This window comes from Chrysochloris asiatica, unplaced genomic scaffold (assembly GCF_000296735.1).
Source record: "Chrysochloris asiatica unplaced genomic scaffold, ChrAsi1.0 scaffold00306, whole genome shotgun sequence".
Taxonomy (NCBI): Eukaryota; Metazoa; Chordata; class Mammalia; order Afrosoricida; family Chrysochloridae; genus Chrysochloris; species Chrysochloris asiatica.
This window is the reverse complement of record NW_006408824.1, coordinates 2,148,338-2,175,640: the sequence shown is the minus strand read 5'-3', so window position 1 is coordinate 2,175,640 and position 27,303 is coordinate 2,148,338. Positions and strand designations below refer to the sequence as shown.

The 27,303-nt window shown below is 42.1% G+C and overlaps 1 protein-coding gene across 1 annotated transcript in view; it reads left to right on the top strand.

Moving 5' to 3' along the window:
• Positions 1-224: 224 nt before the first annotated feature.
• LOC102831956 overlaps positions 225-27,303 on the top strand; it is a 43,716-nt gene continuing 16,637 nt past the window's right edge. Inside the window, exons 1-4 of the mRNA XM_006874956.1 lie at positions 225-267; positions 408-710; positions 7,364-7,651; positions 18,689-18,958. Coding sequence (XP_006875018.1) covers positions 225-267; positions 408-710; positions 7,364-7,651; positions 18,689-18,958 — 904 coding nt within the window. The remainder of the gene's footprint in view (positions 268-407; positions 711-7,363; positions 7,652-18,688; positions 18,959-27,303) is intronic.

Sequence of the window (27,303 nt, the reverse complement as noted above, 5' to 3'; positions counted from 1 at the left end):
AACCACTCCCGCAAATCTGCAAACAGTTCAAAGAAAACTGTGGGAAGCTCCACCCCTTCTTACCTTGGCAGGCCTCTTAGGGATGCTTTATCAGAGTCCCCAGAGGGGGAGTAAATTTGCATAAAGGTCAAACAACCCTGGCTCCAAGGAGTCTGAGAAGGAATAAGAGGGTCAGGGCCCCCACCCAGCTATGAACTCAGGAGACTGAGCTCAGTGTCTCCACCATGACCTGGACCCTTCTGCTTCCTCTCCTCACTCTCTGCACAGGTGCTCCTGGCTTCCCCTATCCTCAGGTTCAGCTCCCCAGCCCTGCTTCACACCCTGAGCTCAGCCTAGTCATGGCATCAGGGGGACCTCCTGAGAAGGACCCCTCAGTCTCACACCCTCCTCTCTCTTCTCTCTTGCAGGCTCTGTGGTCTCCTATGAGCTGACTCAAACACCCTCAGTATCAGTGACTCTGGGACAGACGGTCACCCTCAGCTGCTCTGGGGAACTCCTCCCAAAGAAATATGCTTACTGGTACCAGCAGAAGCCAGGCCAGGCCCCTGAGCTTGTCATCTATGAGGACAGTAAACGGCCCTCAGGGATCCCTGAGCGATTCTCTGGTTCCAGTTCAGGTACAACAGCCACTCTGACCATCATCAGCACCCTGGCCGAGGATGAGGCCGACTATTACTGTCAGTCTACTGACAGCAGTAATAATGCTCACGGTGACACAAGCAGATGGGGAAGGAGACACAAACCTTAATCTCCTGTCTGTGTCACCTGCTTTCTCTGAGTCCCAGGAGGACTGAAGTCATGGTTCATTTTACTAGTTCAGAGATCCCCAGGGCGCTCTCTCTCCTGTCCTCTAGGCAGGCTCTGTAGAGAGTATTGACCAGAAACATGGTTTGTGCCAGAGAGATGTGGCCAGTAAGCACACTCCAGAAACAAACAAACGAACAAACTCAGGACCGTGCAGTCAATTCCATGACTCTAAATCTTTCCTGGACTTATCTTTAGTCCAGAGAGTGACTGGTAGGTTTGAACTGCAGACCCAGCAGTCAGCTGTCGAACACCTAACCCACTGCACCATTATGGCTACTTAAGCACATTCCAAGGTAGACTGAAAAAGAGAGTTTATTAGGAGGTCCTGTTTTGGCTCTGTAGGGTAATAATGGACTGCTAACCCCAAGGTTGGTGATTCAAACCTACCAGTTGCTCCTTGAAAATCATATACACAGTCACTATAAATCAGAACTTACTAAATAGGTCACTTAACAACAGCAACAACAAAGAATCCAATAGATTCGATGCCTGATAGAGTGCAGTGTTTAAATTTGTTCATAAATACTTGTCTATACATTCCATTCCCAAAGACAGGGATAGTTTGATCTAAAAGAGGAACAAAGAAAGCTTGCTTAATTAAAGTTCTAAGTTTAATTCAAACAAGTTCCTATTGCAGTTGTAAGTTTTTTCTTTAGAACATGGGAAAAGATGCCAGCTCCAGGTGAATCCAGTTCTTCTTCAAGGCTGACCTCTTTAGGAATCTAGCATCCTCAGTTCCTGGCCCGGTACATTTATTTCAGTAATATTTTATGCACAAAGTCATAAATTGAGTCGTCAGTACATCAGGCATGTGCTTATGGCTAGAAGGGCCAGGCTGTCCTGCTCTTGTCTAGGCTGTGGGTGAGTTGAGGGAAAGTTCTCATAGTCCCTGGATTTCTATATGTGTGGTGGTAGAACACTCTGGTTCACATCTCGGGGATTAACTCCAGGACCCAAAGACCTGGGGATAAAATCTCAAAGCTCTGGCATTCTAAACAGAGGAATCCACTGTAACAGATAGTTTGAACTCTTTGCCCAGTGAATATTCATTCCAGAAATTAAGGCACAATTCAACGTTTTCCAGATATACATAAATCTAGAAATAAACCAAAGCTACTGCCATCAAGTCAATTATGACTCCCAGTGACCCTGTTATTGTTTTGCTATCAAGCGAGTTACTACTCATAACAGCCTTATATAGGGTTTCCAAGGCTGTGAATCTTTGTTGGAGCACAAAGTCTCATCTTTCTCCTATGGAGCAGCTGGTGGGTTTGATTCATTGACATTGCGTCTTGCAATCCAGTGCTTATTGTACAGAGACACCATGGGAAATTATGACCTGAGAGCTTTTAGGAAAGCCCAGAACACACAGATTTATGGTGTTAGTCAAGGTAGTTTTTGAAGCTTTTTGCAAGATCAGATACAATATCATTTTTGAGACTGTAAATTTTTCTAAAGGAAGACAGCCTGATCTTTCTCCCATGGAGGGACTGGTGGATTTGAACTACTGACCTTGTAGTTATCAGTCCAACAATGAACCCCCTACAAAACCAGGGCTCCTTACAAACAACACAGATCTTAAAAGGGAGAAAGAATGAAAATTTGGTCAATGCCAATCCCATGAGAATAGGTGACATCAAAGAGATGCAAACAGACCACACGTGATATGAAACTAGATTATATGTTTAGTCTACCATAGGTTGTCAGTTCATCTAGCAAACTATATTGTATCTGCAAGGATTCACAAATTCCTAAAGACAGTAAGACAGGGAGCCTAGGGTTTTCTTGGAAAGAGTAACTAGGGAAGTAAAGACTTTGTCTCAAGGACAGGAGGTTTCCATTACATTCCCAGTGCTTGGACCAGTGCCTGGGACATACTCAGTTGGTTCTGAGTAAATATTCATTGAGTGACTCTCAGGGTGCATGATTTCTAAGAACTGTTGTCTCGTAGAAGCCCCCTGAAAAGGTACAATGGGCCCCTCTGAGCCCTTATGCACCTCACTCTCAACATCTGCCACTTTACTGCTCCAAGTCTCCCTGAGACATGGAGCCTAAGGAGACTCTTGAAGAGTAGTTGAGAGATTTCAATTTCTATTCTTCCAATTCCTAGAGCTTAGTGTTAATATGCCAATACCATCAGTGCAGGTTGGATTTCTTTCTCAGTACCGTTGATTTTTATCATATGCTTTCTCTTGTGATGGATGAACATGGACAATATTTTTGATACAGTGTCTCTGTGTATGCCTTAAATCTTCTTTTGATGCTTTCTGCATTACTCAAAAAAAATTTTTAAGGTTTTTATTGTGGATTGAGTGAAAGTTTACAGGGCAGATCATCAGTTTTGCATTCAACAAATCATATATCTTGTTTCATTACAAGGATTATAATCCCCTCCATGTACCATTAGTTAACAGTATTTCTCTCTAGTCACTTTAATTAAAAAAAATAATAATAATAACACTCAGGCATATATAATAATGCATTCCGCTTGTGATCATCTTCATTGATGGTCCTAGGGTCCTCCGTTTCTGGACTGTAAGATTAATCACTCCCCTGTTGTTACAAAACTTCTGCATTTACAATTGTGATAGTCACTATTAGTCATGATAACAATTATTTATCATTGAATCATACAAATCTTATCCCCATCTCTTTTCACCATACCCATCTAAACAAGATGAAAACTAATAATGGGGACTCTGTCTTCCCGCCATTGCCCCTACTCTTAAACTAAACTCCCTCTTGAAAACTTGTAAGCCAGTCACTTCCTGACTTTATTGCCCCCACATTTTAGGTAGCCAGTGTCTAAGTTGCCTGACCCTATCTACAATGTATACATACAGAGGGGATAGCATATACTTGATGTGAAGACTCCTTCTTTCTGTTGGTATTTTGAGCTTCTACCTCCATAAGTATAGGTCAGGTTTATCAAATTGTAGCCATTTAACCTTGTTTCCTTTATCAAAAAAAAATTTTTTTTTTTTTTAAATCTTCCTATACTTGACTTCTGAATTATCAAGCTATCAAGACTAGGTCAAATGGGTACTATCTGCAAGTTCGGGTGTTCTTGTTCAGTAAAAGCTTTTCTTAATAAAAGAAACACTCTCTGATGGTTACAGGGGAAAGAGAGGAGAGAAATTATTCATGGGTTAAATGGTTGTTGTTGTTGTTGCTATTTTCAAATGTTGTCAAGTCAGTTCCCCCCCCCCCCATAGTGAGTCTGTATAGGGTCTCTAAAGAGCGGCTGGCAAGCTCGAACTGCTGATCTTGCAGGTCAAACTTATGTTGTATCCCAGCACATTAACACACAGCCCACACCAGAATTCCTATTAAGATGGGCAGGCAATATACCACAAGAAGTAAGTTAGAGGAAAGATGAAGGTAATGGGACACACAGGGAGGACTGCAATAGTAAAGTGAATAGAAGTAAGTATTGTTAACTGAGATGGTGCATGGAAGGGATTGCAATCATTGTAAGAAACAATGTATATGATCTGCTGAATATAAAACTGGTGATCTGCTCTGTACACCTAATTCACAATAATAATTTTTAAAAAGAAAAGGTTTTCTTAAAAAGAAACAATATATGATGGCTATGGGAGGAAAGGATGGAGGAGAAATTATTCACAGGCTAGAGATAGACACATGTCAACATGGGAAACAGCGTAGGCAATATATAACAGAGAGAGGTTCCCAGAAGAAAGATGAAGGTAGCAGGAAACACAGGGAAGAATACAATAATAAAAGTGAATAGAGGCAAATACTGTTAACTGATGGTACATGGAAGGGATTGAAATTGTAATCAAGCAAAATATATGATTTGCCAAATGTAAAATTGATGATCTGCTCTGTAAACTTTCACTCAATGCACAATAAAAAATTGAAAAAGAAAATACAGTGGGGCACAACACAGCTCCAACACACATGGGATCCTTATGATTCAGAGTCAACTCAAGAGTAACTCTTGGTGTCCCTGGTCTAGAATATCTCTGCTGAGAGGCACTTTGGAATCCACGAGTAGAAGACAGCACACTGCAGCCAGGTGCCTCCCAGAGAGAGACAAGAGCTGACTGAGTGAAGCCCAGGCAGCTGGGAAAACAGCTTGAGCAGGAGAGAAAACAGGGTCAAGGTTGTCATAGGTATGGAAGCTCAGGACACTCTAACCTATCCCCTCAGCTAGGGACCATAAGCAACAGTCTCAGGACCCTGATTGGGAGAACAAACACAATGAGTCCTTCCTTACCTGTAAATGAGGTGGGAGAACCTGGTCCAGGTATATAACTCCTGCAGGGTTGAGGGTCACTCAGGAGACACACCTGAGCTTGAGGGGGTCAGCACAGTGAGAGTTAGGGCTCCCAGGGTCTGTTATTCCCTGAGGACAGGTGCTGAGCCTCTTTTTCATTCTTAGGACATAATCCCCTCACTGTCCATCAGAGGTCCAAGGGAAGCTGACCTCTGACCTAGGCATTTCCAGAGACCTTGACCTCCCTCGCCTTTGTCTCTCCTCCCACCTCCAGAACAATTCTGCCTCCAGATGACCCCACAGGACTGCACTTCATGTTCAGGTCCAGTCTCAGGTTGGTGACCAAGGACAGATTAGCCAACTATCTGTAGTGAACATCATGACATCATTTTCACTACATTCAAAATTCTGCTACTAGGTCTGGCTGGCACCTCTCTCTGTCCCAACTACACTACACCTTCCTACTGAATCAAGGCTTCTTTATAAATTTACAATCCCTGACAGGGACATGGTACCCAAAGCAAGCTAAACACAGCCTTACTTGTGTTTACTTACTAATCTGTAGAGAACAACTGAATTTACTTACTAATCTGTATTTTTATTGTCCTTTGTAAATAGTTTCAGAAACATACAGGTTTCAGAAGTACAAGCTGACTCTATGAAGATTTATTCTTGTAACTTGTTAAAAGGAAAGGATTACATTTCACTTATAAGAAACTCTTATTTTTAATATCACAGCTATACTTGTACTAAATAGAACAAGAGGAATAAGAATATTAACTAGATTTGTAAGTAAGTACAGTTGTTCACCACAGATTTGTAAGTAAGCCCAAACTTACCCTGTATACAAGAACTCCACTCCTGTGTAAGGTGGAGCAGGGAGAGACTTCATCCCTGGATGTGAAACTTCATTGACTCCTCTCCACAAGTGACATGAACCTCCCACTCTCACTGTCAGAGGCCTGAGAACTGGGCCCAGTTAAGGGACAGGTCTCTACCTGCAGGGGGCATTGTTACAGCACTGATCACTGGGCTCAGTTCATAAACAACCACTTGACCTACAGGGGTTATTGATGGTCTATTCACTAGTATCCAGTTCTAGGCAGAGAAAAAATAAAGGACTCCCTCAGAGGGTTCCTGGATGCACATAATTGGGGTGTCTGTCAAGATGGTTTCTGACACTTTAAAAAATATGTCATAATACATTGAATGCAAAAAACAAATAGAGGAAAAATGATTTCGAAAAAAACAAAAAAACAAAACAAAAAAAACCGAGTGAAAACTCCGAGGGAGCAGTGTCAGTGTCATTGAGGAGGATATCATGGAAGGAACACACTCATCATGTGGAGCAGGACTGGACTATACACCGCTGCAACACAATCACATTGTTGGTTTAATAAGCAAACTACCTCATCTGCCACAACTCACAACAATCCTAATGACATAGAACTACAGTCTAGAGAACTGCAGAGGTGAGGACAACAAGACTGCATGTGGATTCAGGGATTAGAGAGATGAAGGAGGTGGAGGAAGGTCCTGAGGAATCAGCTGTTATCAGCCTCTCTAAGGGAGAGCTCAGAGGAGAGGAGAGTGATCACTTGGACCAAATCAAGATAAAAACAAACCCACTGCCATCAAGTCAATTCTGACAAAGCCAGCAGGACTCCTCATCATGTGGCCACACCCTGACAATGTGACTGTGACCTCAATTCTTGGCGTCAGGCCTGAGTTTTCCAATCTGCAAACAGTTCAAAGAAAACTGTGGGAATCTCCACCCCTTTTTGCCTTGGCAGGCCTCTTGTTGTTGTTAAGTGCCATCGAGTCGGATCCGACCCATAGCGACCCTGTACGGGGTTTCCGAGGCTGTGAATCTTTACGGGAGCAGAACGCCTAATCTTTCTCCCGCGGAGCTGCTAGTAGATTCGAACTGCTGGCCTTAAGATTCGCAGCCTGATTCTTAACCACTATGCTACCAGAGGCCTCTTGAGGGATGCTTTATCAGAGTCACCAAGAGGGAGTAAATTTGCATAAAGTTCAAACAACCCTGGCTCCAAGGGACTGTGAAGGAATAAGAAAGACAGGGTCCCCAGGCAGCTGTGAACTCAGGAGACTGAGCTCAGTGTCTCCACCATGACCTGGACCCTTCTGCTTCCCCTCCTCACTCTCTGCACAGGTGCTCCTGGCTTCCCCTGTCCTCAGGCTCAGCCCCCCAGCCCTGCTTCACACCCTGAGCTCAGCCCAGTCATGGCATCAGGAGGACCTCCTGGGAAGGACCCCTCAGTCTCACACCCTCCTCTCTCTCCTCTCTTGCAGGCTCTGTGGTCTCCTATGAGCTGACTCAAAAACCCTCAGTGTCAGTGACCCTGGGACAGACAGCCACCATCAGCTGCTCTGGAGAAAAGCTCTCAGAGAGATATGCTCACTGGTACCAGCAGAAGTCAGGCCAGGCCCCTGTGCTTGTCATCTATAAAGACAGCGAACGGCCCTCAGGGATCCCTGACCGATTCTCTGGTTCCAGTGAAGGAACAACAGCTACTCTGACCATCAGCAGCACCCAAGCTGATGATGAGGCCGACTATTACTGTCAGCAGTGGCACAGTGGTAGTAATGCTCACAGTGACACAAGCAGATGGGGGGTGAAGACACAAACCCTGATGGCTTATCTGTGTCACCTGCTCTTAGTCCCAGGAGGACTGAAGACATGGTCCAGTTCCCCATACCAGAGATCCCCAGGACGTTCCCCTCCTGCCCTCTATGAAGGTTCTGCAGAGAGTGTTTGACCAGAGACCAGGTTTGTGCCGCAGAGAGATGTGGCCAATAAGCACACTCTAAAACAAACATATGAATTCAGGGCCATGCAGTCAATTCCAAGACTCTAAATGGTCCCAGGAGTAGATAAACTCATCTTTTTCCCAAAGAGTGATCGGTGAGTTTGAACAGCCGACCTGGCAGTCAGCAGTGCAACACCTGACCCACAGTGCCTTCAGGGCTCCTTAAGTATATTACATCTTTGAAAATCTAGCATTCTCAGATCCTGGGCAGGCATGTTATTTAAATTTTTTTATGCACCAAGTCGAGTCATCACCACAGTTGTCAGTACATCAGAAGTGGATTTGCGGCTAGAAGGTCCTGGCTATCCTGCTCTTGTCTAGGCAGTGGGTGAGTTGAGGGAAAGTGTTCATGGTACCTGAATTTCTGTATGTATGGTCCACCTCTTTGGAGTAAGTCTAGAACCCTAAATGTTGGCATAAGACCACAAATCCCCAGGCTTTGATTTCTGACATTCTAAACAAAGGAATGCATTCTGATAGAGAGTTTGAACTCTTAGCCCAGTGAACATGTCTTTCAGAAACGAAGGCATAATACAATGTGTTCCAGTCATACACAAACCTAGAAACAAAACAAACCCACTGCCATCAAGTCAATTATGACACCTAGTGACACTGTTATTGTGGTTGTTAAAGGTTATCAAGTCAGTTCCTACTCATAGTGACCCTGTATAGGGTTTCCAAGGTTGTAAATCTTTGTGGGAGCAGAGAGCATCGTCTTTCTCCCATGGAACAGCTGGTGGGTTCTATTCACGGACACTGTGGCTCACACTCTGGTGCTTATCATACAGAACCACCATGATCCTATAGGACAGAATAAAATTGCTGCTGTGAGTGTCTGAGACTGGAAATCTTTACAGGAGCAGATAGCTTCATCTTTCTCCATAGGAGTGTCTGGTGGTTTGAACTGCTGACTTTGCAGTCAGCAGCCCAACACGTAAATCACAGCACAGGATGGGAACTGAACTTCCTGGTCCAGAGCCTCTCTTATTCTTTGGAGTCACCAGAATGAGGAAGTTCCTGGTCTGAGTCTCCTCAACCAGTTGTTGTTGTTGTTAAGTGCCATTGAGATGATTCTGACCCATAGTGACCCTGTATAGGGTTTCCAAGGAGCAGCTGGTGAGCTTCAACAACCAAACTTGCAGTTCAAATGACTTTGCAGTCTGACGCATTAGGAGGCAGCAAAATTGCAGTCTGAATGGATATTAGCACTGCCCAGATGAAGCCTAAAACAGGACCACAGGTGTTCCAGGTTCTGTCCTCAGAATGGAAGGTCAGGACACTCCACTGTAACCAGAGGGGTCACAGTGACTGCCTTTTGACGTTATTGTCAGGCTGAGTCTTACAATTCTTACCTGGAGTCCAGGTACAATGAATTCTAATCTGGGAAATGAGCTGGGGATGTCTGTTCCAAATAGGATATGGGAACTCCCACAAAATTGAGATCTCTTGGGAGAACACTGCTAGGTTGAGGTGCTCTATGGGAGACACAGTGTCAAAGAATAGGGATCTATAGAGCCCATATCTTTCCTCCAGAACAGTTGCTTGAGATTTTGCCATTTTCAGTACTGCACCATCTGAACAGCCCTCAGTGTTTCCCAAGGCTGAGTGCTGGTCCACTGTACCATGGGGGTGAGCCACTCTACTATACTTGTCCTGGCCTTCCTCATGATCTGTGAGAACATGACACTGGTAGAGGCCATCAGGGAGGTGCAGGCCCACCACAATATCTGTCCCAACTCAGGCCCCAGGTCATGGACAACTGACTGGGGCGGGAGACAGGGCTATTGTGACCTGCCAGGCAGTCAGGAACCCTGACCCTTCAGCTAGCATGGCCCCATCCAACCATCCTGGCCCTAGGGACAGCAGCCGCTATTATTTCTGGTCATCCTGAGGTGTAAATAGCATGTGAAGGCTTCCGGGAGGCAGAGGCAGGGATTGCTCCATGGTGACCTTTATCCAGGGGATTTCCCTGACCCAGTCCAGAGATTCTTTATGCAAAAGAGACAAAAGAGAGTTCCATCTATCTCTATAAAGAAGGGATGATCAAAAAAGAAGTTATTACATCTTTTCTTCTGCTTCTCATTACCTCTCTTCTGCACTGCCCCCTCCCCTGGGCTTGATTTTTTAAATAATACTCTTTCTTTTCATCTCCCCTCTAACTAGTTTTATAAGTATTTCAATTTTTTTCTTATTTAGTTTCCTCTCTCATTTTTTTCTTCTCTAGTTCCATTTTCCTGTCTCTCCTTTCTCTTTCTAGCTATTGTTAAGTATTTTTTTTTCTTTCCTTTCTTGTACCTTGTCTCTTGCTTTTCTCTTCTATAGTTTCATTTCACTGCCCCTCGTTTGTCCTTATACATATTATTCTTTTTTTTCTGGGTTACTGACTGCTCTTATTTCTTTTTTCTCTTTATTATTTTCTCTTTTCATTGGTGGTTCCTTTTTTTATTTTTATTGTTTTGTGTTCTTGCATATGGTAGGGAAAATATTTTCTCTTTCACATGTGACAGGAGACAGCAACCATGCCCATATAGCCCAGCCACAATCATATTGCCTATAGCTCTATCCATAAGAAAGAGCAGGTATCAGCTCCTACATCACCTGTTCAATGATAGACAGAAGCCAACTTCAGTCAATCTCACCCTAAACCAATCGTGAACAAGAACAAGAACAGTGTACACATTCCCGTTTGCCAACTACATCCACAAGAGATTACAGTACATGAGGGCTGAACAAAAATCAACACATTATCATCAATTAAATACAAATATGATAACCCCATAGTGTTCCAAAGACAACATTGAATTTTAGCTCACATGAAGAAACAAGAAAGAATGTCTCAAACAAAAGACTAAGATGCAAAATCAAAAAAAATATTCAAAGGAATAAAAAGTAATAGAATTAACTGAAAAAGAATTTAAAAGAATGATATTTAGGTACCTTCAAAGAACTGACAGAAAAGTCAAGGAAAATAAAGAGAACACAGAAACAACTTTAGAAGAATTCAGGAAAGCACAACTAGAACAAACAGACAAAATAAATGAAAAATTTGAAACAATTTAACTAGTCAACCTGCCCCTAGCTCTCCTGTGGTTAAAATTCCAGAAGATTAGTACTAAGATTTCAGAAATGGACAATACATAAAAGGAAAAAGAGTAGATTCAAAGCAATGGAAGCCCAAATTAGTGAGCATGAATATAAAAGTCTCAGTGATGATATGCTAGAAAACAATCAGAAAAAAAATGTAAGAATCCAAAAAGTCTAAGAATATTGTGGGACACCATGAAGAAGAACAATTTATAGGTGATTTGTATTCCAGAACAGGAAGAGACATAAAAAGTACAGAGAATTTTTTTGAAGAGTTGTTGAGAAAAACTTCCCTAACTCTTGAAAAACGAGTAGCTAAGCATACAAGAAGATGAATTAACCCCAATAGAATAGATCTCCAAAGAAAATCACCAAGACGTATCATAATCAAACTTGCAAACCAAATGCAAGGAAAGAATCCTGAGATGAGCTCAGGAAAAATGAAAAGTTATCTACAAAGAGAATTCATAAGACTAAACTCTGATTTCTCAGCAGAAACCAGGCAGGCAAGAAGGCAATGGAGTGGCATACACAAATCTTGGAAAGAAAAAAAATGCCAACCAAGAATCATATACCCAACAAAGTTGTCCCTCAAATATGACCTCAAAATTGGGATGTTTTCTGTTAAACAGAAATTAACAGAATTTGTAATGACAAGACTAACTTTAAAAGTTTCTATGGGGTATTTTTTTTTTTTTTTACAAGCATAGATCATATTATTATGCTTCACTTCATTGCTTTTTGTAGATATTACATTTAAAAAAAATGTTTTATTGTGGATTATGTAACAGTTTACATGGGAGAACATTGGTTTTACATTCGTTCTATCGTATATCGTCCCATTGTCATGGTTACAATCCCCTCCATGCAATCCTTCCCCCATGCCCCCCAGGTCTTCAGCACACAGTCGCTCTCCCTCTCTGGATCTAAAGTGAGGTATTCTTAGAACTGAGAACTCATAACATCAGTCAACAACCTGAGATTAACATACTTGACAACAACACCCAGCACTCAATCCAAATATAGAAGTTTTTAAAGGAAAAACAAACTTTACAAGATGGCAAATATGGGAAATGGATATTGGTTTGTAATGATGTCAACTACAAAGACCAAGGAAGGAATAGTGTAAATACAGAATTTCCAAATGGCAAAGAAGTCAAAGAGATTTCAAGATAAAACAGACTGTTTTAAATGGAGAAATTTTTTAATAAGTGATTGGGTAACCTGTAATTTACAGTGAATATTAGTAGACCAGTACATCTAATATTCTAATAAAATTAGTACATCTAATAAAAATAAAAAAGAGAAAAGTAAGAAAGATTGAGTAATCATTACATAACAGAAAAGAAAATAGAACCCACAAAGAAGATGAACTCAGCACAGAAAATTATGTAGAACAAAGAAAACCGCAGCACAGACACATAAAAAGGAAAGAAAGAAAAGGAAAACAATCAATTAATACCTATTGAAAATTTCACTGATTAATGGCACTAGTCAAGGGACAGAGCAGAATGGATTAGAAAGCAAGATCCTTCAAAATGCAATCATACTAAAAGAATGCAGAGAAACTAAGTGTCCATCAATGGAAGGATGGATAAACAGATTTTGGTCCATATACACATGGAATGCTAATCAATGTTGAATACTGTCGAGGAATCTGCAAAACAAATTACTACATGCATGATCCTGGAGGACAGTATGCTATGTAAAATGTTGTAGTTCTTGGTGAGTGTCTTACAGTTGGTTCCAACCCATAGCGACTCTGCATATGGTTTCTGAGGAGCAACTGGTGAGCTTGAACCACCGACCTTACAGTTCAAACTGACTTTGCAGTCCACACATTATCCCACAGCACCACACAAGGTTCTGTGGGTTAATTAGTCAATCACAAAAGTACAAATAATATTTGACCAACGTTGTAAAACATTAACAAAAGGTTTTCTTAATAAAAGAAATAGTCAATGATGGTTATGGGGGATGAGAGGAGGGAAAATATTCAGGGGTTAAAGGGGAGATAACATGGGTGACAGGACAGGCAGTATACAAGAAGACATAAGTTAGAGGAAAGATGAAGGTAACTGGAGATGCGGAGGACTTCTTAAAGAGTTCAAGTGAATAGAGGTAAGTACTGTTGACTTTGATGTTACATAGAGGGGACTGCAATCATTGTAAGAAGCAAAGTACACGATCTGGTCAATATAAAATGATGATCTGCTCTGTAAACATCCACACAATTCAGAATAACACATTTTTTTTAAAAAAAGAAAAGATTCTCTTAATAAAAGAAACAATCTAAGATGGATGTGGGAGGGATAGAGGGAGGGAAAACTATTCATGGGCTAGAGATAGACATATGTTAACATGGGTAACAGGGCAGGCAATATATAACAAGAGAGAGTTTCCCAGAGGAAAGCTATAGCTCTCAGGAGACTCAGGGAAGAATACAATAGTAAAAGTGTTGTCATTGTTGTTAAGTTCTGTTGAGTCTATTCCAACCCATAGTGACCCTGTATAGAGTTTCCAAGGAGCAGCTGGTAGTTTTGAACCACCGGCCTTATGGTTCAACCTGACGTTGCAGTCCAGTATATTAACCCACAGAGTCACACCAGGACTCCATAGTAAAAGTGAAAACAGGCAAATACTGTTAACTAGTGGTACATAAAGGGATTGAAATCATTTTTATGAGGCAAAATATAAGGTATGCCAAATGTAAAACTAATGATATGCTCTGTAAACCTTCACTCAATTCACAATGAAAATATTTTTATTGTGTGTGTGTTTTTTTTAAATCTTAAGATGCACAATACTACTACAACAAGCATGGGATCCTCATGTATCAGATTCAACTGAAGAGCAGCTGGTGGTGGCCCTGGTCTAGAATGTCTTAGCTGAGAGGTAATTCAGAGTCACCAGGAGGGAGGTCCTGGTCTCACCAGGATGGTAGTGATGGTGGCTATGTGCCAAGGAGTCAGTTCTGACTCACAGCAGTCCTCTATGAGTTTTCCGAGGCTGTAAATCTTTATGGGAGCAGAGAGCCTCATGTTTCTCCTGTGGAACAGCTGGTAGTTTCGACCTGCTGAACTTGATGTTAGCAGACCAACTCATAACCACTATGATAACCAGAACTGCAGCCAGGTGCATGCAAGAGACAGACAAGAGCTACCTGAGTGAAGTCCAGCCACTGGGAAAACATCTTGAATGAGAGACAGAAAGTGGTCAGTGTTGTCATTAGACTGGAAAATCAGGACACCCTAAGCTATCCCCTCAGCTAAGGACCATGAGCAACAGTCTCAGGACCCTGATTGGGAGCACAGGCACAATGAATCTCTACCTGTAAATGAGATGGGAGAACCTGGTCCAGGTATACAACTCCTGCAGGGCTGGGGTGCACTCGGGAGACACACCTGAGCTTGATGGGGCAGCACAGGGAGAGGTATGGATCCCAGGTCTGTTATTTCCTGAGGGCAGGTGCTGAGCCTCCTTTTCAGTCTTAGGACATAATCCCCTCACTGTCCAGCAGGGGTCCAAGGGAAGCTGACTCTGACCTAGACATTTCCAGAGACCCTGACCTTCCCTCCCCCTTGTCTCTCCTCCTACCTCCAGGACAACACCATCTTCAGATGTCCCCACAGGACTTCACTTCATGTTCATGTCCAGGTCCAGTCTCAGGTTGGTATCTAAGGACAGATTATCTAATAGGTAGGTAAGCATAGTGCTTCCTTGCTTACCAGATCTTCTGTAGGGAACAATGTCACATGCTTTTCACTACATCCAAAATTCTGCTTCTAGGTCTGGCTGGCACCTGTCTTTCTCCCAACCCCAGAGCACCTTCCTACTGAATCAAAGCTTCTTTTCAAATTTACGTTCTCTGACAAGGACATGGTTCCCAGAAAGAAAGATAAATATGAGCTTACTTGCATTTATTAATCTGTAGAGAACAATTGTACTTCCTGATTAATCTATAGTTTCCTTGTCCTGTGTAAATAGTTGTCACTGACTACATTCGGGTTTCAGAAAGTACAAGCAGATTCTATGAAGATTTATTCTTGTGACTTGGTGATAGTAAAGGAAAGGATTGCATTTCATAGATAAGAAACTCTTATTTTTAATTTCACAGGTATACTTGTGCTAAATAGAACAAGAGGAATACGAATATTAACTATATTTGACAGTAAGTGCAATTGGTCACTACGGATGTGTAAGTAAGCCCACACTTACCTTGTGTATAAGGAACTCCACACCTGTGTAAGGTGGATCATGGAGTCCTCTTGTCCCTGGATGAGAATATCCATTGACTCCTCTCCACAAATGACATGTTATTGTTGTTATGTGCCATGGAGTCGATCCCTACTCATAATGACCCTGTACAGGGTTTCCGAGGCTGTAAATCTTTATGGGAGCAGAAAGCCTCATCTTTCGCCTGTGGAACAGCTGGTAGTTTCGAACTGCTGACCTTGCGGTTCCCAGGCCGATTCATAATCACTAGAACCTCCCAATTTCACTGTCACAGACCTGGTCATTGGGCTCAGTTCAGGGACAGATCACTATCTGCAGCAGGCGCTGTCACAGCCCCGGTGAGTGGGCTCAGTTCAGGAACTGTCACTTTACTAATTGGGGTTACTGATAATCTATTCACTAGCATCAGTTCTGGGCAAAAACCAAACAATGAGGGACCACCCAAAGAGCTCCCACATGCTCATAACTGGGTTTTTCCTCAGCATGATTTTCTGACATAAACATTGAAGTAAAAAAAAGAGAGAGAAGTAAAATATCTTCAGGTTTCCCTCACCTACTATTGTAAAATAGACACTTGAATGGGATAGAAAGGAATGTCAGGAAACAAGTAACAGAAAGCTTGTAAGCCCGTCTTCAGCCTATGAGTGATTAGGATACCTAAAAGGGGTCCTAGAACTTGACCAGTAAAATAGGCTTCTTGAGGAGCTTTTGTAGTGTATAGGACTTTAGGTGGAATACTGAGACCCATATGGAACCTTCTGTCGTGGGTCATTCTTACTAGAAAGGACAAGAAGACCAGCCTGGAGCAGCTAGAGAAACAGAAGATATATCTTCAAAGAAAGATCATCAGAAAAACCCCAAACAAAAATGGCAGTATGAACAAGCAAGTTGTTCTCTGGGAAGCCATCAAGGCAAGCAATCAAGTCCCTTCAGAACAATCCTCCCTCTAAGACCAAAATTCAAAGGAAACACATGAGCAGGCATCTAAGCTTGCTGGTGACCATGTTGGTCTACTGGTGAGTGGAAGAAGGGGATGGGCAGAAATGAAGAAATGGGCTGAATTCAACCATGTTCCATACATTGCCGTTGACCTGGAGATGAGAGAGAGAAGAGGAGGCCTGGTTGGTCCGAAGAGTGGTGAGACCTGGGAACTCCTGAGCCCATGGACAAGGACATAGCCATGAGGGCTAAAGCTGAGAGTGAAGCATCAGCTGATATGAAGTGAGGGGAGATGCACAAGAATGCCCAATCTTGCAGACAGTACCCATTTGATCTAGCCTCAATGGCTTGATAATCAGAACTTGACTAAAAGAAGATTAAAAAACAACAATTTTTTTGGTAAAGAAAATGTGTGTAAACTGCTACAATTTGATGATCTTGAACTATACTTATGGATGTAGTAGCTCAAAATACCAACTGAGAGGGAAGGAGTCTTCACATCAAGTATCAATTCTATCCCCTATGCATACAGGTTAGATAGGGACATGCAATTTAGACAATGGCTACCTAAAATAAGGGGCGATAAAGGGACAGAGTATTTGGCTTACAAGTTTTCAAGAGGGAGTTTAGTTTTTAAGAGTGTGTGTGTGGGGGAAGATAGAGTTCCTACTGAATAGCTTTCATCTTGTCTAGATGGGTCTGGTGAAAAGATGGGGATAAGAATTTTATGATTCAATAATTGCTATCATGACTAATTGTGACTGTCACAAATATAAAGGTAGAAATTTGTGGGGTTTTTTTTTTTTAAAAAACAATAATGGGGAGTAGTTAATCTTACAGTACAGAAATAGAGGATCCAAGGACCATCAAGGGAGAAGAGCACAAGTGGAATGCGGGACCCTATCCAGAGAAGCAGTGACATCAGAAATGGAGGCAGAGATGGGGACATGGAGAGAGGGAACCACTGAACTCATGGAAAGAGAGGGACTGGGTGCTGGCGGCAAGGAGATAGAATTGTAGAATGTGCCCTTTGGTTGATTAAATTATTATATATACCTGAGTGTTTCTGTGTACACCCCCCCCCCCCGCCAAAACAACAACAAAAACAAAACCCAGAGGGAATGGAAGCAAATACTGTCCAATGAGGATGTACGGAGGAGATTGTAATCATTGCAATGAAATGATAGTGTGAAGCCAATGTTCTTCCATGTAAACTATCACTCAGTTCACAATTAAAAAATTAAAAATTTGGCAAATCTAGTAAACTTTTAGAAAGATGCAGTGAGGGTACTTTATGCTATGTAATTACCCCTCACTCCCATGGGATCTGGGAAGCACATGATTATTTCTGTTGCAAAGTGGATATGTTTCTATATTTACATGGGTGGAGAAAGACAAAATAATCTCATGTCAGTTCAGGTTAGTTTTTGGAGCAATCTCACATGAGAGCAGAGTTACAAGGAAACTGTTCCCAAAAATGTTTGCATTGAAAAATTGTGGATAAAGATTTTTTTTATTATTTTCAAAAAAATAATAACTTCAAAAAGAAAACTCTGAAGGAACAAAATCAGCGTCATGGAGGAGGATGTCAAGGAAGGAACTAAACATCATGTGGAGCGAGACTGGAATAGACACCACTGCTACCCAAGAGTATTGTGGATTGAGTAAGCAAATTCCTCATTTGTCATGATTCCCAACACTCCTAATAGCATAAAGCTGCATTCTAGTGAACTGCAGAGGTGAGGACAAGACTGCATGTAGCTTCAGAGAGTAGAATGATGGAGGCAGAGAAAGTCCTAAGGAATCAGCTTATATCAGCGCCTCAGAGCCAGAGCCCAGAGAGGTGAGGAGAGTGCTCTCTTGCTCAAATCAAAATCAAAACGAATCAACTGTCATTGTGTCAATTGTGAGAGTGCTCAAAATGTGACCCACTGAGCCAGCAGGACTCCTCAACATGTGGCCACACCCTGACAATGGGACTGTGCCCCCAGTCCTTGTTGCTAGGCCTGAGTTTTCAAACCTGCATACAGTTCAAAGAAAACTGTGGGAAGCTCCTTGTTGTTAAGTGTCATCCAATCAGTTCTGACTCATAGTGACCCTGTATAGGGTTTCCAAGGAGCAGCTGGTGAGTTTCAACCTCCAAACTTGCGGTTCAAACAGCTTTTGCAATCTGGCGCATTAACCCACACCACCATACCAGGACTCTTGGATGGCCCCTTAGGGCTGGTTTATTAGAGTCCCCAGAGGGGGAGTAAATTTGCATAAATGTCAAACAACCCTGGCTCCAAGGGGCCTGAGAAGGAATAAGAGGGTCAGGGCCCCCACCCAACTGTGAAATCAGGAGACTGAGCTCAGTGTCTCCACCATGACCTGGACCCTTCTGCTTCCCCTCCTCACTCTCTGCACAGGTGCTCCTGGCTTCCCCTGACCTCAGGCTCAGCTCACCAGCCCTGCTTCACACCCTGAGCTCAGCCCAGTCATGGCATCAGGGGTACCTCCTGGGAAGGATCCCTCAGTCTCACACCCTCCTCTCTCTCCTCTCTTGCAGGCTCTGTGGTCTCCTATGAGCTGACTCAACCACCCTCAGTGTCAGTGACTCTGGGACAGACGGTCACCCTCAGCTGCTCTGGAGAACTCCTCCCAAAGAAATATGCTTACTGGTACCAGCAGAAGCCAGGCCAGGCCCCTGTGTGTGTCATCTATAAAGACAGTGAACGGCCCTCAGGAATCCCTGACCGATTCTCTGGCTCCAGTTCAGGAACAACAGCCACTCTGACCATCAGCAACACCCAAGCTGATGATGAGGCCGATTATTACTGTCTGTCTCTTGACAGCAGTGATAATACTCACAGTGACACAAGCAGATGGGGAAGGAGACACAAACTCTGATCTCCTGTCTGTGTCGCCTGCTTTGTCTGAGTCCCAGGAGGACTGAAGACATGGTCCAGTTCCCTATACCAGAGATCCCCAGGACATTAGCCCTCCTGCCCTCTATGAAGGTTCTGCAGAGAGTGTTTGACCAGAGACCAGATTTGTACCCCAGACAGATGTGGCCAATAAGTACACTTCAAAACAAACAGATGAATTCAAGGCCATGCAGTCAATTCCAAGACTCTAAATCTTTCCAGGAGTAAATAAACTCATCTTTTTCCCAAAGAGTGATCGGTGAGTTTGAACAGCCGACATGGCAGTCAGCAGTGCAACACCTAACCCACGGTGTCTCCAGGGCTCCTTAAGTATATTACATCTTTGAGAACCTAGCATCCTCAGATCTTGGGCAGGCATATTTATTTAAAATTTTTTATGCACCAAGTCATCACCTCAGCCTTCAGTACATCAGAAGTGGGTTTGTGGCTAGAAGAGCCAGGCTGTCCTGCTCTTGTCTAGGCTGTGGGTGAGTTGAGGGAAAGTGTTCATGGTCCCTGGATTTCTACATGTGTGGTTCACCTCTCTGGAGTGAGTCTAGAACCCTAAGTCCCGGGAGTAAGACCTCAACTCCCCGGACTCTGATTTCTGACATTCTAAACACAGGAATCCATTCTGATCAAGAGTTTGAACTCTTAGCCCAGTGAACATGTCTTCCAGAAATGAAGGTACAATACAATGTGTTCCAGACTTACAAAAACCTAGAAAAAAACCAAACCCACTGCCATCAAGTCAATTATGACACCTAGTGACCCTGTTATTGTGGTTGTTAAAGGTTATCAAGTCAGTTCCTACTCATACTGACCCTGTATAGCATTTCCAAAGTTGTACATCTTTATGGGAGCAGAGAGCATCATCTTTCTCCCACGGAAGACCTGGTGGGTTCTATTAACTGACACTGTGGCTCACACTCTGGTGCTTATCATACAGGACCACCATGATCCTAGGACAGAATAAAATAGCTGCTGTGAGTGTCTGAGACTGTAAATCTTTACAGGAGCAGATAGCTTCATCTTTCTCCATAGCAGTGCCTGGTGGTTTGAACTGCTGACTTTGCAGTCAGCAGCCCAACACTTAAATCACAGTACAGGATGGAAACTGAATTTCCTGGTCCAGAGCCTTATCTTATGCCCGGAGAGTGACTGGTAGGTTTGAACTTCAGACCCGGCAGTCAGCTGTGGAACACCTAACCCACTGCACCACCATGGCTACTTAAACACATTTTGAGGTAGACTGAAAAAGAGAGTTTATTAGGAGGTCCTGTTGTGGCTCTGTAGGGTAATCATGGACTGCTAACCCCAAGGTTGGTGGTTCAAACCTTCCAGTTGCTCCTTGAAAATCATATACACAGTCACTATAAATCAGAACTTACTAAACGGCACTTAACAACAGCAACAACAAAGAATCCAATAGATTCGATGCCTGATAGAGTGCAGTGTTTAAATTTGTTCTTAAATACCTGTCTATACATTCCATTCCCAAAGACAGGGATAGTTTGATCTAAAAGAGGAACAAAGAAAGCTCGCTTATTAAAGCTCTAAGTTTAATTCAAACAAGTTCCTATTGCAGTTGTAAGTTTTTTCTTTAGAACATGGGAAAAGATGCCAGCTCCAGGTGAATCCAGTTCTTCAAGGCTGACCTCTTTAGGAATCTAGCATCCTCAGTTCCTGGCCCGATACATTTATTTCAGTAATATTTTATGCACAAAGTCATAAATTGAGCCGTCAGTACATCAGGCATGTGCTGAGGCGATTTGAATGTAGAAAACGGCTTCACTTCTGTTGCTTGACACAGCTCCAACAGATAGAAAGATTATCAAGCAAGGCAGATAGCGCTCAGAAGTCGCTTTCTATCTTCTCTTTAGGATAACTTTGAATTTACTTGTAAAAAAATATAATATGGCCATATTCACAGCCTTTCCCTATGAGTTCTACAAACCTTAGGAAAAACTGGCTTAGCAACAATTGTTTTCAGCTTCTGTGGATTGAAAACAAAGGAAATTGCATGTGCCACTCCTGTTCACAGAAAACCTAAGTACAAAGTAACTGCATTTATTAGATCACAAAAGTAGATAACAAACTAAAGTGAAACTGACTGACCCCTATAGACCTCACCACAATTAATTACTAGCTAGAATTTACAAACCCCACTATGACATACAGGCACCTATGTGAATAGGCAGATAATAGTGAATATAAGTGAAAGGTGGTCAAAACTTAATAATCTACATTTCCTGCAGCAATTAGCCAGGTTGGGCCTTATGCCTCATAGTTTTAAAAAGAGGAAACATAGGAACATTGTGGTTAAGCAAAAACAAAATAATTAAGTAGATGTTAGTAATACTTTTACCATGAAAATAATAGTGTAGTATATAGGATAGAAGTTTGATAATCACCTAGTAGAAATAATGAAATAGTGCAGGCATTGATGATTAATAGAAACTTATATTACTAAGAGGATGTAATCAAGGGTCTGATAAGTGGAAATGATTTGTGTAAGGTTTAACTTGATCTTTTAGTGGGAATAAGAAGAAGCAATTTATCACTTATGTAGGAGAGGAGATGATGTCAAAAAGAAAGTGTTCAGTGGTTGAAAAATGAACAGGATATGGAAAGGTCAGTTTGGACATCACAGAAATATTTTTGTTAAGGTTGTATAATCACAGAGTAAAAGGAAGCTGTGATTGAAACTGTGTAATAATTCATGGAAAAATCAAAGTATCAAATCATTATGTACTGTGTAATTTTAAGTATAAAAAATAAAGACTGCTGAGCTGGGCCAGAGAGAAGAAGAGATAAGAACAAGCAGACAGAGAAAGAGAGCCCGCTCCAGCCAACTAATCAGAGGCTTTCGATTGCTTTCATTTTCGCCGACTTCGTGTTTCCTCTCGTGTCCCTCGACCGTAAGCTGGACTCCCACAGGCATGTGCTTGCGGCTAGAAGGGCCAGGCTGTCCTGCTCTTGTCTAGGCTGTGGGTAAGTTGAGAGAAAGTGCTCAAGGTCCCTGGTTTCTATATGTGTGCTGATAGAACACTCTGGTTCACATCTCGGGGATTAAGTCCAGGACCCTAAGACCTGGGGATAAAACCTCAAAGCTCTAGCATTTTAAACAGAGGAATCCACTTTAATAGATAGTTTGATCTCTTTGCCCAGTGAATATTTATTCCATAAATTAAGGCACAATTCAATGTTTTCCAGATATACATAAATCTAGAAACAAACCAAACCTACTGCCATCAAGTCAATTATGACTCCCAGTGACCCTGTTATTGTGGTTCTTAAAGGTTATCAAGTAAGTTCCTACTCATAACAGCTTTGTATAGGGTTTCCAAGGCTGTAAATCCTTGTTGGAGCAGAAAGCCTCATCTTTCTCTTATGGAGCAGCTGGTGGGTTTGATTCACTGCCATTGTGGCTTGCAATCCAGTGCTTATTGTACAGAGCCACCATGGGAAATTATGACCTGAGGACTTTTAGGAGAGCCCAGAACACACAGATTTATGATGTCAGTCAAGGTAGTTTTTGAAACTTCTTCCAAGATCAGATACAATATGGTTTCTGAGACTCCAAATTTTTATTAGGGAAGACAGCCTCATCTTTCTCCTATGGAGGGACTGGTGGATTTGAACAACTGACCTTGTACTTATCAGCCCAACACTTAACCCACTATACCACCAGGGCTCCTTACAAACAACACAGATCTTAAAAAGGAGAAAGAATGAAAGTTTGGTCAATGCCAACTGATAATTCCATGGGAATAGGTGACATCAAAGAGAGGCAAACAGACCACACGTGAAACGAAACTAGATTATATGATCAGTCTGCCATAGGTTATTGTCAATTCATCTAGCAAATTATTGTATCTGCAATGATTCACAAAATCCTAAAGACACAGTAAGACAGGGAGCGTTGGGGTTTCTTGGAAAGAGTAACTAGGGAAGTAAGGACTTTGTCTCAAGGACAGGAGGTTTCCACTATACTCCCAGTGCTTGGACCAGAGCCTGGGACATACACAGTTGGTTCTGAGTAAATATTCATTGAGTGACTCTCAGCGTGCATGATTTCTAAGAACTGTTGTCCCATAGAAGTCCCCTGAGCAGGTGCAATGGGCTCTTCTGAACCCTCATGCACCTCACCCTCAACATCTGCCACTTACTGTTCCAAGCCTCCATGAGACATGGAGCCTAAGGGGACTCTTGAATAGTAGTTGAGAGATTTCAGTTTCTATTCTTACAATTCCTAGATCTGGACTTCTTTCTCAGTACCGTTGATTTTTATCATATACTACCTCTTCTGATGGATGAACATGGACAATTTCTTTATTTATAAAGTGTATCTGTGAATGCCTTCAATATTCTTTTGATGCTTTCTGTATTATTCAAAAATTTTTAAGGTTTTTATTGTGGATTGAGTGAAAGTTTACAGGGCAGATCATGAGTTTTACATTCAACAAATCATATACCTTATTTCATAATAATGATTATAATCCCCTCCATGTATCATCAGTTAACAATATTTCTCTCTATTCACTTTAGTTTTGTTTTTTTTTGTTGTTGTTGTTTTTTTAAATAACAACACTCAGGCATATATAAAATTTACATCTCCAAAGGGCACATCCTGCAAGTCGGCCTCCTGGCCACCAGCTCTTAGTTCCTCCCTTCCCATGAATCAAGAGACCTCAAATCTCCCCATCTCCATGACCCATCTCTGCTTCCATCTCTGGCTTCTCCGTTTCTCTGGATAATGTACCTCATTCTGCTTGTGCTCATCTCCATTGATGGTCCTAGGGTCCTCTGTTTCTTGACTGTAAGATTAACCACTCCCCTGTTTTTGTTACAAAACTTCTAACTTTACAATTGTGATAGTCACGATTAGTAGTGATAACAATTATTTATCATTGAATCATACAAATCTTATCCCCATCTCTTTTCACCATACCCATCTAAACAAGATGAAAACTAATCAATGGGGACTCTTTCTTCCCGCCATCACCCCTACTCTTAAACTAAACTTCTTCTTGAAACCTTGTAAGCCAGTCACTTTGTGACTTTATTGCCCCCTCATTATAGGTAGCCAATGTCTAAGTTGCCTGTCCCTATCTACACTGTATACATACTGGGACGATAGCATTGATACTTGATGTGAAGACTCCTTCCCTCTCTGTTGGTATTTTGAGCTACTACCTCTATGAGTATAGGTCAGGTTCATCAAATTGTAGCCATTTGACCTTGTTTCCTTTATCCAAAAATAATTTTTTTTTAAATCTTCCTCTAATCGAGTTCTGATTACCCTGCCATCAAGGCTAGGTCAAATGGGTATTATCTGCAAGTTTGTGTGTTCTTGTGCAGTAAAAGCTTTTCTTAATAAAAGAAACACTCTATGATGTTTAGAGGGGAAAGAGAGGAGGGAAATTATTCATGGGTTAAAAGGTTGCTGTTGTTGTTATTGTTAACTGCTGTCAAGTCAGTTCTCACCCATAGTGACTCTGTATAGGGTCTCCAAAGAGTGGCTGGCGAGCTTGAACTGCTGACCTTGCAGGTCAAACTTATCTTGCATCCCAGCACATTAACCCACAGCCCACACCAGCCCACACTATTAACATGGGCAGGCAATATACAACAAGATGTAAGTTAGAGGAAAGATGAAGGTAATGGGACACACAGGAGGACTGCAATAGTTAAAGTGAATAGAAGTAAATATTGTTAACTGTGATGGTGCATGGAAGGGATTGCAATCATTGTAAGAAACAAAGTATATGATCTGCTGAATGTAAAACTGGTGATCTGCTCTGTATACCTACCTAATGCAAAATAATAACTTTTTAAAAAGAAAAGGTTTTCTTAATAAAAGAAACAAAATATGATGGCTATAGGAGGAAAGGAAGAAGGGAAAATTATTCACAGGATAGAGATAGACACATGTCAACATGGGCAACAGGGCAGGCAATATATAACAGAGAGCGGTTCCCTGAAGAAAGATGAAGGTAGCGGGAGACACAGGAAAAAATACAATAATAAAAGTGAATAGAGGCAAATACTGTTAACTGATGGTATATGGAATGGATTGAAATCATTGTAATCAAGAAAAACATATAATTTGCTAAATGTAAAACTGATGATCTGCTCTGTAAACTTTCACTCAATGCACACTAAAAAATTGAAAAAGAAAATACAGTGGGGCACAACACAGCTCCAACACACATGGGATCCTTATAATTCATAGTCAACTCAAGAGTAACTGGTGGTGTCCCTGGTCTAGAATAGCTCTGGTGACAGGTACTTTGGAGTCACCAGCAGAAGACAGCACACTGCAGCCAGGTGCCTCCCAGAGAGAGACAAGAGCTGACTGAGTGAAGCCCAGGCAGCTGGGAAAACAGTTGTCATAGGTATGGAAGCTCAGGACACTCTAACCTATCCCCTCAGCTAGGGACCACAAACAACAGTCTTAGGACCCTGATTGGGAGAACAAACACAATGAGTCCTTCCTTACCTGTAAATGAGGTGGGAGAACCTGGTCCAGGTATATAACTCCTGTAGGGCTGGGGTTCACTCTGGAGACACACCTGAGCTTGAGGGGAAAGCACAGTGAGACGTAGGGCTCCCAGGGTCTGTTATTCCCTGAGGACAGGTGCTGAGTCACTTTTTCATCCTTAGGACATAATCCCATCACTGCCTATCAGAGGTCCAAGGGAAGCTGACCTCTGGCCTAGGCATTTCCAGAGACACTGACCTGACCTCCACTTTGTTTCCCGCCCCACCTCTAGAACAATTCTGCCTCCAGATGACCCCAGAGGGCTGCAATTCATGTTCAGGTCAAGTCTCAGGTTGGTGACCCAGGATATATTAGCCAATTATCTGTAGTGAACAATGTCACATCCTTTTCACTACATCCAAAATTCTGCTACTAGGTCTGGCTGGCACCTCTCTCTGTCCCAACTACACAGCACCTTCCTACTGAATCAAAGCTTCTTTATAAATTTACAATCCCTGACAGGGACATGGTACCCAAAGCAAGCTAAACACGGCCTTACTTGTGTTTATTTACTAATCTTTAGAGAACTACTGAATTTACTTACTAATCATATTTTTATTGTCCTATGCAAAGTTTTAGAAACATACAGGTTTCAGAAGTACAAGCTGACTCTATGAAGATTTATTCTTGTAACTTGTTAAAAGAAAAGGAAAGGATTACATTTCACTTATAAGAAACTCTTATTTTTAATATCCCAGCTATACTTGTATTGAATAGAACAAGAGGAATAAGAATATTAAGTAGATTTGTAAGTAAGTACAATTGTTCACCACAGATTGTAAGTAAGCCCACACTTACCCTGTATACAAGAACTCCACTCCTGTGTAAGGTGGAGCAGGGAGAGACTTCATCCCTGGCTGTGAAACTCCATTGACTTCTCTCCACAAGTGACATGAACCTCCCACTCTCACTGTCAGAGGCCTGAGAACTGGGCCCAATTCAGAGACAGGTCTCTACCTGCAGGGGGCACTGTTACAGAGCTGATCACTGGGCTCAGTTCAGAAACAACCCTGCAGGGGTTGTTGCTGTTGTTATGTGCCATGGAGTCAGTTTTGACTCATAGCGACCCTGTACAGGGTTTCAGAGGCTGTAAGTCTTTACAGGAGCAGAATGCCTCATCTTTCTCCTGCAGAACAGCTGGTAGTTTCGAACTGCTAACCTTGCAGTTTGCAGCCTGACTCATAACCGCTTATTGATGGTGTATCCACTAGCATCCAGTTCTAGGCAGAGAAGAAATGAAGGACTCCCTCAGAGAGTTCCTGGATGCACATAATTGGGGTGTCAATTCCTGGTGCCTTGTTCTTTGCCAATTCCTTCAATGCACCTTGGACTTCCTCCTTTAGTTTCTTTGGCTCTTGATCATATGCTACCTCTTGAAACAGTTGAACATGAACCATTTCCTTTTGGTACAGTGATTATATGTATTCCTTCCATCTTCTCTTGATGCCTTCTGCATCATTCAATAATTTGCCAAGAGAATCTTTCAATAATGTAAGTCAAGGCTTGAGGTTTTTCTTCAGTTTCCCCAGCTTGAGAAATGCTGAGCATGTTCTTCCTTTTTGGTTTTCTTATTCCAAATTTTTGTGCATTTTGTTGTATTATTTGGCTTTATCTTCTTGAACTGGTCTTTGAAATTTTCTGTTCAGCTCTTGGACCTCCACATTTCTTCCATTTCCGTTAGCATCTCTATGCTGCAGAACAAGTTTCAGT